Raw genomic sequence first — 12,705 nt, 5'->3', positions numbered from 1 at the left:
CTCTGGCACTCAGTAACAATTCTGTCTGTCCCTGAGTAACAATTCTGTGGCCCTAATAACGTTTCTGTGGCCCTAAGTAACAATTATCTGGCACTCAGTAACAATTCTGTCTGTCCCTGAGTAACAATTCTCTGGCACTCCGTAACAATTCTGTCTGTCCCTGAGTAAAAATTCTGTGGCCCTAAGTAAAGTTTCTGTGGCCGTGAGTAACAATTCTCTGGCACTCAGTAACAATTCTGTCTGTCCCTGAGTAACAATTCTCTGGCACTCAGTAACAATTCTGTCTGTCCCTGAGTAAAAATTCTGTGGCCCTAAGTAAAGTTTCTGTGTCCCTGAGTAACAATTCTCTGGCACTCCGTAACAATTCTGTCTGTCCCTGAGTAACAATTCTCTGGCACTCAGTAACAATTCTGTCTGTCCCTGAGTAAAAATTCTGTGGCCCTAATTAAAGTTTCTGTGGCCCTAAGTAACAATTCTCTGGCACTCAGTAACAATTCTGTCTGTCCCTGAGTAACAATTCTCTGGCACTCCGTAACAATTCTGTCTGTCCCTGAGTAACAATTCTCTGGCACTCAGTAACAATTCTGTCTGTCCCTGAGTAAAAATTCTGTGGCCCTAAGTAAAGTTTCTGTGGCCGTGAGTAACAATTCTCTGGCACTCAGTAACAATTCTGTCTGTCCCTGAGTAACAATTCTCTGGCACTCAGTAACAATTCTGTCTGTCCCTGAGTAAAAATTCTGTGGCCCTAAGTAAAGTTTCTGTGGCCCTGAGTAACAATTCTCTGGCACTCCGTAACAATTCTGTCTGTCCCTGAGTATGAATTCTGTGGCCCTAACTAGCGTTTCTTTGTCCCTAAGTAACAGTTCTGTGGCCCTGAGTAACAATTCTGTGTCTGTGCGAGTAACAATTCTGTGGCCCTAAGTAACAGTTCTGTGGCCCTCAGTAACAGTTCTGTGTCTGTGCGAGTAACAATTCTGTGTCTGTGCGAGTAACAATTCTGTGGCCCTAAGTAAAGTTTCTGTGGCCCTCAGTAACAGTTCTGTGTCTGTGCGAGTAACAATTCTGTGTCTGTGCGAGTAACAATTCTGTGGCCCTAAGTAAAGTTTCTGTGGCCCTAAGTAACAATTCTCTGGCACTCAGTAACAATTCTGTCTGTCCCTGAGTAACAATTCTCTGGCACTCAGTAACAATTCTGTCTGTCCCTGAGTAAAAATTCTGTGGCCCTAAGTAAAGTTTCTGTGGCCCTGAGTAACAATTCTCTGGCACTCCGTAACAATTCTGTCTGTCCCTGAGTAACAATTCTCTGGCACTCAGTAACAATTCTGTCTGTCCCTGAGTAAAAATTCTGTGGCCCTAATAACGTTTCTGTGGCCCTAAGTAACAATTCTCTGGCACTGAGTAACAATTCTGTCTGTCCCTGAGTATGAATTCTGTGGCCCTAACTAGCGTTTCTTTGTCCCTAAATAACGATTCTGTGGCCCTCATTAACAAGTCTGTGTCCCTGAGTAATGGTTCTCTGTCCCTAAGTAACTTTTCTCTGTCCCCAATTATCGTTTCTGTGGCCCTAACTCTGTCCCTGTCCCTAGTACAGAGCGGTCTGCCTCTGTTCAATAACTGCAGGCAAATGAAGAATTCCAAAATGGCCGCTATTTATAGCTCGACCATTACACAGTGCTGGCTGGCTTGCTGCTGATTGGCTAATGCGATCACATGTAGTTGAGGAATGCATTATGGGTCAGCGCACCTTGTCTGCGCGCCTTCCCAGACATCCCCGCTCCGTCGCCGCACATGTCAGCCGCCATTTTCTGAAAAATTTCGATTCGCGCGTCCGAATTAGGCTATTTTTCGGATTCGGCACGAATCTAAATTTTTCCGATATTCGACTCGAATTCCACTTCGGATACTTCGATTCGCTCATCTCTACTAATGACAGGCTAAATCAGGGGTGTCCAAACTATGGCCCTCCAGGTGTTGAGGAACTGCAAGTCCCATGAGGCCTTGCAAGACTCTGACATCCACAGGCAAGACACCCAGAAGCAGAGGCATGACGGGAATTGTAGTACTTCAGCAGCTGGAGGGCCGTAGTTTGGACACCCCTGGGCTAAATGCTACTACTACTACTCTTAACAAAGTTTTATGTTAAATCTTGTACTTACTTGTTCGAGCAAATATTATGATGCTGTCTCCCTGTATACTGGTGCCATCAGTGAGAGCAAACACCAGCAGTGTGTAATTATTTCCAGGTTTTAGGTTCTCAATAGTGGTGTAATTTGTTGTACTGATTGACAGGAAGGTTGAATTTTCCTTTATCAGGATCTTATAAGAACTGACATTTCCATATGGTTTCTCCCAGCTCAAAGATATTGAAGTCGTGGTGATGTTTTGTGTGACCAAGTTCCTGATTGTTCCAGGATCTGTGAACAACAGAATAAATAAAGAAATCTGTCTTGATAGCTTTCAACAATAAGTGGTGAGTTTGCTATTTCTTACATTGTGTGTGTATGAGCAATGTTTTTTTATACCATTTTAAACAATATGATTTAACATACTAAGGGGACAAGTTTCCTGTTTTCCTTGCCCCTTTCACATAACTATCTTCCATTCCATATCAGCAGGATATCTGTAAACAGATCCCCTGCTGAGTCAGATCAGAGTGGGATGGATGTCACTTTTTTGACATCCATGTCCATTCCAATTTATCCTCCATGGAGGAAAAACAAACCTATGCAACCTCAATGTGCATTCATTTGCATCAGTATTCGCCTGATGCATCCTGTTTGGGTCTGCAAAAATGGAAAAGGATGCAAACCTTTTTAGGGTTGTTTTTTTTTGCCAAACTGAAAAGACACAGATGTGAACATTCATGCATACATATAAAAAGTGCAGCAATTACAGTATATACATCATAGTGACAATAAAATTGTAACATAATGATAGCTGATGTGTCACCAATCACTCACATGCAAGGCTTACCAGAACAAATTGACCCTCTGTAAAGAGCGGTCAATTACACATCTGTTGTAAAGCAACCAAAGGGCTAGCAGACACAATTTTCCTCTGAATCCTACAAGAGAGACAAGTGAAGGGTTCTCCTATAGTAAATCTCCGTTTGGAGTACATTTAGCCGCTCCAAATAGGAGTGGTTGGTGACACATCAGCTATCATTGGAAATTCTTCTGTCTCATCATGGCCTTTGTGAATCACCTTCTTCTGATTTTATTTTACAATTTTGGACTTTTTATTGTCATTATAATGTATATAAGCACTGCTCTTTTTGTATAGTGATTTTTATTGCTTAGTATCTGGGTAACAGTGTTTAGCTGCTACATTTTCTGTACACATTGTTTTCTTTAGCGCAGATGTTTTTTGTTTTCTTGATCCATTTATACATGCCTACCGACAGAGACACATTGGGGTTGATTTATTAAAGGCAAATAGGCTGTTCAGTTTGCTTTTGCCCACAGTTTAGTGACAGGATGATGGAAGTCAACAGAGCTTCACCTACTTCGCTACACTCTGGAAAAAGTTTCCTGCCAAAGTGAAACTTCCCTTGCAAAGTAAACAGTCTATTTGAGCTGTTTCAAGACTACCATTTGCATGTCATAATGCAAAAAGCAAACAATCCAGAATAGAAACAGTCAAAGGGTAAGGGATCATAATAATATTTAAAAGATGTGAGACATAAAACAATGACATTTCCATCATTAAATATTTCATCATCAAGTCAGAAAGTCAACAAACAGTTTTTATTTGCCAACTGAACTGATAAAAGTTGCATACTTTTTGATACTGCCAGATTAGAATTAGTTGTCCATTATCACAGACACTTACTTGTGTAGCTGGCTGTCATGGAGCTGTTCCCTTTTATGCTGCTTCCTCCAACAAGGACAGAGACCAAGAAGGTGTAATAATTGCCAGGTATCAGATTCTGTATGGTAAAAGCTGTTGTGGCCACAATTACACTGAAAGATGAATTTTCCTGGATCTGGATTTGGTAGAAACTTGCATTTCCAGTAGGTGGTAGCCATTTCAGAGATACAGAAGTGGTGGTGATATTGTAAGCTGTAAGGCTCTGTACTTTTTCAGGTGCTACAAACAAATTAGAGTAGTTTGGTATAAAATAATTCATCTAAGCTGACCATTAGTTCTAAAGACGTCATACATATTACAGTACTGAATACAGTATATTGGTATAATGTATAAAGAATATTAATAAAAAACAAGATACACCCAGTGCATTAAGACCACAGCCTGTCCTTGAAACATAAGCCAACACTGAACACATGAGCTGTACATTGTCATTTTTTATATCCAAGAGAGAATCTTATTGTAATCTTCTTCTTCTAGGTATACAAAACATATTGCATTTGGCCAAAAATATACTAAAACAGTAAAAAGCAGTGAGGCATTACAAAATATATGTAGAACTTATAATTATTCAATTTTTATTTTCTGTTGGTGAGATCCATACTCCACTTCCGGTCCCATTGACACATCTGGAAGTGAGAGGAAATCTCTCCAAAACCTAAAGCCCATCATAGATGGTTCAGGTTAGCAGGACCGGCCGAGACTCTAACCACCTATGGGTAGGCTTATAGTACCCAATGTGATTGTTGTATGACTTGAATAAAACCACCCTGTCATGTTTTTCATGTGATTATTGCCACTGGCTAAAGCTGCTAGGAACAGTCGCTGTGTTCTCCCGACAGAAACGCTCCCCCCCCCCCCCGCAGGGGAACATAATAGCTCAGCGGGAGGGATTCCCCCATCAACATTTACTGTGTTGATGGGGGAATTGAGTGATTTTTGCAGGTAAGAAAATTGTCTATGGCTGGCTTAACAGCAGATCTAACCCCTTCTCAATTTGTCAAGTTTTAAAAAAACCCTTGTGTTCTATTTTAGGTTTCATGGATTAAATGCATCATTTAAATAAAGGACCCATTCTCCTTGGCACATTTTGGTGATGGGGGTTGTATGTGTGTTGAGTGTTTTAGACTTGCTTTACACGCATTACTATTCAACTCTATGCAACATGCATTTTGCTGTAAACCACATTAAAGCTGCAGCAAACATGACTTTTTTCTAACATACCACACGTGCAACCCAACTAAAATCACATATGGGCCTATATCAAGACACCTTTTAAAATCTAACAACTAATTTAATACAAAGCTAAATATCTCTGATCAATAGATTGAGTTGTCCTTTCCCACAGACACTTACTTGTGTAGTTAACTGTCACAGAGCTGTTTCCTTTTATGCTGCTTCCTCCAACAAGGGCAGAGACCAGGAAGGTGTAATAATTTCCAGGTATCAGATTCTGTATGATAAAGGATCTTGTGGCCACAATTACACTGAAAGATGAATTTTCCAGGATCTGGATCTGGTAGGAACTTGCATTTCCAGTAGGTGGTAGCCAGTTCAGAGATACAGAAGTGGTGGCGATATTGTTAGCTGTAAGGCTCTGTACTTTTTCAGGTGCTACAAACAAATTGGACTAGTTTAGTATAAAGCAATTTAGCTAAGTTGACCACTAATTCCACAGATTGTATAAACATAGTACTAAACATATCTGCATAATGTCTGAACAATATTAAAAAAAGCTACATCACTACAATAAGATCACATCCTGTCCTTCAAAAGTAAGCCTAGTCTTTACAAACAGATCCAACCGATTTGGGAAATTTCCATCCTTAGGGACAGGACCAAGAGAAGGAAATTAGACAAATAAGAAATGCATATGAAAATATATCAGAGCTAGTCAATTGTCTAGATTCACAAAGATTTGACACAAGGAAAAAGCTTTCTAATTTAGATATGTGAGTGGAATTTTCACATCCTATTGGACTTATGATTGCATGGGTCATGACTTGTCCTCAATATGGAGAGATCTGGGGTCTATTAGACTCCAGATTCCTGGTTTGCCCTTCAAAGCAGCCATGTTCACAGTGTATCTTGTGCGACAGGTCACATTGATCCCAGGCTCCCCTTCCACCACCTGTAAAAGGGATTGGGTGGCCGTATAACTGCTCCAATCACTTTTACTTTGTAGAAAATCGTCAGTTGAAAAAAAAGATATTTGAATCGTGGCATGCGTTAGAATATGTAACTTGCCATTGTTTGTAAATACCTAGTTTCTGCCATTTCTATGGACTTCTCTATTGTCAGTGGCAACACAATATCAGCCCATCCTCTGGCTATTGCATTGCCACTGTCAGTGCGCACGCTCCTCCAGTTCCGAGGTAGGAAGCTTTTCTGCTATGCAAGCCACCCATGTGACTCTTCATCAGACTGCGGGTCGAGGCTCCAGGAAGATGAATGTCATCTGCTCCTCCCTGTTCTCTGCTGATATGATCAACTGTGTTTACTTGAGGGGTGGCTCCAGCAGGAATGATTGATAGAGACTTAATCCCTGCAGTCACACCACATAACATGCTCTGAGTTTTGAAGGGTGGGTCTTATGCAGGACAAGTGTGATATGCAGCAACTCCTACAGAAAGCAGTATTACTGAATACATTAGAAACACCTGGGAGTATGTTTGCAGAGTTCAACAGAGCTTTCTGGCTTTGTCCACCACTTGTCTCATATTGTGGTAGGAAGAAACAAGTTTATGTCACGTGATCACTATATGTGGCATTGTAAAAACTTGGGAACATTTGTTAATGTCTGCTAGATATTATTGCTAATAATGTTAGATTTCTTGATGTTACATATGAAGATTCTACAATGGTTTGATAGAGACTTTAAAGATTAATATAAGTATTCATTACATCTTTCCACATTTTTTCCCTGTACTTTACCTTCACTAACAACAACGAAGACCAGAAAGGTGTAGCATCCAGGAATCACACCTCCAATCAGAGCCGGGACAATGGGGACTAGAAGGAGCTTGCGCCCTAGGCACAGTGTTATGATATGTAATTGGAGGGGGGCCAGTGACATGGTTAGCAGGGATTTTTGCTGAAAGAGTAAAGTAGGGGAGAGTATTGTTTGCAGGGGGAATTTTGTACTCTGCTGACCTCTCCACTGTGTTACATACCCCTAACTCTTGCACTCTTTTCAGTTTGTACTCCTGACCCCTACTGTGAATTACACACTCCAGTTCCCTGTATTCTGTGCATTACATATTACTGATCCCTGCTCTCTGTGTGTTCTGTACTCCTAAACCCAGCACTGACAGCAATATTCTGTGCTTTATGAACTCCTGACCTTTGCACTCTGCCTTACTATATGTAATCCTAAATTCAATGCTGACTGTAGCATTACAAATTCCTGACCTTTGAATCCTGTGCATTGCACACCCCTGGGGGACAACTCCAGGTGCCCCCCCCCCCCCCAGATGTTAAATTATTAAATATTTATTCTCACTACACAATGAAATTGATAACATTACAGGGCACAATTCTCATATAAACTAGCTCTCAAACAAGCCCCCTTATCATAAAGAGACATGTCAAGAACAATAACATACTTACCAGGTGTCCTGGATTTGGTGGGACAGTCCTGCTTATTGGTTTATTGTCCCATAACATCTGTGTCCCGGGCTGGGTCCCAATTTCCAGTGCATGCCTCCCAGTTGTTTCCCCTGGTTACCATGGTGACTGAACTCTGAGGACATGGCATTGGGAGGGAACGGCTATCTGGGGAGGAGACAGTGGGTGGGTCTGCAGGCAGACTGCAATCCTTTGTATTGCATGCTACCGATTACACCAGCAAGTGTGATCGGGCTATGAAAGAAGATATTGGCACTGTGGGGAGAGTCCCAAAGTTACTGTGGGCAATATAAATGGTGGTACTCAATTAATTCTACCTGGATGGTGGCAAAAATGTTATTGTGCTGAGGGGTACAGGTACAGGGACTAAGGTTTACAGGGGTGAGCTGGGGATAGGGGTGGTGGGGGGGGTAGTGTTTTCTGAGATGTGCTAGGGGGTACAGGAGGGAGATTGGTGGCAGAGGCAGAGGGGGGAAATTAAGTGGTAGGGGCAAGCACAGCTGGGGCATAGGGGAGTGCAGTTGTGACAGAGGTGTGCAAGGGGAACAGTGGTGGCAGTGTTGTGTTAAAGGGTAAATAGGTTTGCAAGGGAGCATAGCTGACAGATGTGTACAGCAAGAGTGTAGTTGTGGCAGAGGTATGTCATGAGTTCAGAGGTGCACATGGGGGCAAAGTGGTGACAGAGTTGAGCAAAAAGGAACATTGATGTCAGATGGGTGAGGTGGGAGTGCAGTTGTAGCAGAGGTGTGCTCAAGGGCTACAGTGGTGGAAGAGGTGTGCAGGGAGAGTCCAGTTGAGATAGAGGTGTGTTGGGGGATACAGAGGTGTGCAGGGAGAGTCCAGTTAAGATAAAGGTGTGTTGGGGGATACAGAGGTGTGCAGGGAGAGTCCAGTTGAGATAGAGGTGTGTTGGGGGATACAGAGGTGTGCAGGGAGAGTCCAGTTGAGATAAAGGTGTGTTGGGGGGTGCAGAGGTGTGCAGGGAGAGTCCAGTTGAGATAGAGGTGTGTTGGGGGATGCAGAGGTGTGCAGGGAGAGTCCAGTTGAGATAGAGGTGTGTTGGGGGATGCAGAGGTGTGTGAAAGGTATAGAAAAGCAAAAGTGTTTGATGGGGGTGAAAAAGTGGTAGTATGCAGGGAGTTCAGTGGTGGCAGAGGTGTGTAAAGGTTTACAGTGGTAGCAGAGATGTGTGAATGGTGTACAGTGGTGGCAAAGGTATGCAAAGGATATATTTGTGTTAGAGGTTTTGTGGACAGTCCAATAGTGCCAAAAGTGTGGAAAGGGGTACAGTAGTGGAAGAGGTGTGTGTGGAGTGCAGTGGTTGCAGCTGTGTCCAGTGGAGTGGGGAGTGCAGTGGTGAAAGAGGTGTGTGAATGGGTACATTGGTGGTAAAGGTGTGAGAAGGGGTAGAGTGGTGGCAGGGGAAGTCCAGTGATGGCAATGGTGTGTGAAGGCTTACAGTGGTGGCAGAGTTGTGCAAAGGGGTACAGTGGTTGCAAAGGTGTACAAAGGGCGCATATGTGATAGAGTGATGTAGTGGCGGAAGTGTGCAAAGGAGTACAGTGGTGGCAGAGTGGTGTGAAGGGGTAAAGTGGTAGTAGAGAAGTAGGAAGGAGTACAGTATTGGCAGAGTTGTGCAAGGGGTACAGAAGTGGACGATTTGTGTGGGGAGAGCAGTGGTGGAAGACATGCACAGGAAGTGCAGTGATGGAAGAGGTGTGCAAACGGGAATAATGGTGGCAGATGTTTGCAGGGTGTTCAGTGGTTGCAGAAGTCTGCAAGGAGTGAAGTGGTGGAAAAGGTGTGCAAAGAGGTACAGTGGTGGAAGAGGCATGTGTGTGGGGGGCACAATGGTGGTGAAGGGGGAAACAGTGTTGTAGAAGTGTATGAGGGGGGTACAGTGATGCAGAGGTGTGCAACAGTAGCATTATACATTGGCAAAGGTTTGTTTAGGGTGTAGTGATGAAAGAGGTATGTAAGGGAAGCAGTGGTGAAAGAGTTTGTGCACTGGTGGACATAGGGTGCAGAGGTGAACAGTGATGAAAGTGGGGTGCAGGAGCTTCTGACCTCTGCACATTGTGTGCTGGAAGTTCAACAGTCAAGAGTGTGCAATGTGCAGCATAGCATACAGAGTGCAGCAGCAGTAATAATTAGGTAACATACCATGTGCATTATATATGCATGACCGCTATACTCTATACACTGTGCTCTACGGTACATACCCCTTGCTGTTGTATAATACATACTGTACATTGCACTGTGCGTTATATACTACGGTACATACCCCTTGCTGTTGTATAATACATACTGTACATTACTCTGTATGTTATATACTACGGTACATACCCCTTGCTGTTGTATAATACACACTGTACATTGCACTGTACGTTATATACTACGGTACATACCCCTTGCTGTTGTATAATACATACTGTACATTACTCTGTACATTATATACTACGGTACATACCCCTTGCTGTTGTATAATACATACTGTACATTGCACTGTACGTTATATACTACGGTACATACCCCTTGCTGTTGTATAATACATACTGTACATTGCACTGTACGTTATATACTACGGTACATACCCCTTGCTGTTGTATAATACATACTGTACATTACTCTGTACGTTATATACTACGGTACATACCCCTTGCTGTTGTATAATACATACTGTACATTGCACTGTACGTTATATACTACGGTACATACCCCTTGCTGTTGTATAATACATACTGTACATTACTCTGTACGTTATATACTACGGTACATACCCCTTGCTGTTGTATAATACATACTGTACATTGCACTGTACGTTATATACTACGGTACATACCCCTTGCTGTTGTATAATACATACTGTACATTGCACTGTACGTTATATACTAGGGTACATACCCCTTGCTGTTGTATAATACATACTGTACATTGCACTGTACGTTATATACTACGGTACATACCCCTTGCTGTTGTATAATACATACTGTACATTGCACTGTACGTTATATACTACGGTACATACCCCTTGCTGTTGTATAATACATACTGTACATTGCACTGTACGTTATATACTAGGGTACATACCCCTTGCTGTTGTATAATACATACTGTATATTGCACTCTATGTTATATAATCCTGACCATGTTTCTGTGTACACTGGTCTGCACATAATATTTTTCTGACCACTGCACTCTGTACATTATATACTCCAGACCCTTGCACTCTATATGCTATACTGTAGTGATACACTCCAGACCAAACTTTTCATTGTCACTATTAGTTTTGGTTGCATAGTAGTCACTGACTTTTTTAATGATATTCTTTAAGGTAGGCTCAAAGTGTTCTGTGTGCAGAAAAGCAAATAGTAATCAATTTATAAAGAGCACTTCTTGTTTAAAGTAGGGGAGGACTAAGATAGTCATACATGCCTCAGAATTTTAAATGCCCAAACCTAATTGAAGTACATTCTCCGCTTACAAAGGCTTGCTGGCCGCAGACCATAAAGGGTGTCCCAGAAGATTTTTTTTGAAATGCTGGCTATTATGAAATAAATATTTGGCTAAAATTCTAGCACATGTCTAATAAAGTGTTCACATGTTCACGCTACTTTGCACGGGCCGCCGTGTGAGTGTCAGGGTGGGGCTGTGGAACGGACAGGTAGGCCTAGTGGCAGGGTAACGCACTGGCTGATGACAACCACCACCAACAGACCGAAGTCCCTCAGGGCGCGGAGTCTAAGTCCCAGGCTGCCCTTCACCAGGGCCCCTGATGGTGGGGATGGACTTGACGCAGCCAGGAACCAGGTCGCGGCCCCCGAGACACCCCGGCTGCGGTAATGGCCGCCGCCAATGGCGTGTAGCTGGTGAGAATGACAATAGCGTAGTCAGGCAAGCTGGGTCGACAACAACGGGACAAAACGGTACAGGACAGTAGACAGAGAATCACAGGTCACGGGCCGGGTTCAGCAACGGAAGGTCAGATCGAAGGAAAACACAGAGAATGGTCTTAATCACAAGCCGAGTCAGAATACCAGAAGAGTCACGAGCGTATACACAGAGCTGTAGGAAGACAAAGACACAAGACACAAGTGCAAAGAGCATGTGCGGGCCACAGGCTTATATGTCATCAGCCACACCCCTCTGGGGGATGGACCTCAGAGATCTGAAGGCATAAAAGGATTCCCACCATGCACAGCAGAATCCAAGATGGACGCCAGCACATGGAGTAACAAAACCTCAGGGAAAAGGTAGGACCTTGACAGTGAGGACATCGGATGACGAAACTAGTAGGGTGGGGCTTCTTTTGGATGTGACGTCGAAACGCTCTTTGTAGACTGTCGGCTGTGATATCGCGGTGAGCGAGGCTCGCCCCTGCTTTCTTAAGGCTGTCATTGCTGGTGTCGGCTAGACACCCTGTTTGTAATTGCATTTCTGACGTTTTAATAAAACATTTTGGTTTTAAACATATTGCATCATGATTTCCTTTTTTGATTCCCCGAACATGATCTATGGTATGAAGACGTGATGACTACCTGCTGTTAAGGCTATTCCATTTTGTGCTGATTGGCTGCTTGCAGTATATTGCTCCCAGTTTGGATTACTTCTGCTGATCATCGCTCCCAGAGCAAACGCTATCTTTGCTGAGTTATAATCTGGTCAGCATGGAGCTCTGCTGAGTGTACCCATTTCATTCGGTGGTGGATTTCTTTGCACGGTGTTTGATTTATACAAGATTTCAGAACTGTTTAATTACTTTGTTATGGTGGATGGACTTTTAAATAAAAAAATTTTTTTTATCACGGACATCATTATTTAAAACTAATAATTTTTGTATTTTCTTATATTTAGCGCACTCTTTGAAAACAACTATCACTCTTTTGAAATTATGTATTCTTAGCCTGGTGTTTTAGCTTTCTGAATAGAATGTAATGTTATGAAACTGATTTTGTGAATAAAGATGACTATTTCCTTGTGATTAACAGTGGGAAGTTAGTTGCATAGCCAATATCAGGCTGTTTATTAGCTATGGTATCTGTCCACTGCCTGCTGTCAATCACAAGGAGAGAGATGACGTGATGGGGAATAGTTTCTCTAAATCCCACCCAACTATAAAACTCCTTGGTTGAAGAGCTGTCTGTGTGTCAACTGCAGTCTGGGAGGGGAGCTTTGTTGCATTATGGATGGACTGTATGTACCTGCTGGAAA

General features: G+C 42.7%; 1 protein-coding gene across 1 annotated transcript in view; it reads right to left on the bottom strand.

The window, feature by feature from the left end:
- The window catches only part of LOC149460091 (uncharacterized), a 370,510-nt gene that overhangs the window by 10,707 nt on the left and 347,098 nt on the right, over positions 1-12,705 (bottom strand). Inside the window, 1 exon segment of the mRNA XM_089680163.1 lies at positions 2,157-2,414. Coding sequence (XP_089536289.1) covers positions 2,157-2,414 — 258 coding nt within the window.

This window comes from Staurois parvus, unplaced genomic scaffold, assembly GCF_062004578.1.
Source record: "Staurois parvus isolate SC_StPar_1 unplaced genomic scaffold, SC_StPar_1.0 ptg000235l, whole genome shotgun sequence".
In the NCBI taxonomy this organism is placed as follows: domain Eukaryota; kingdom Metazoa; phylum Chordata; class Amphibia; order Anura; family Ranidae; genus Staurois; species Staurois parvus.
This window is presented reverse-complemented; position numbering and strand designations above follow the sequence as displayed.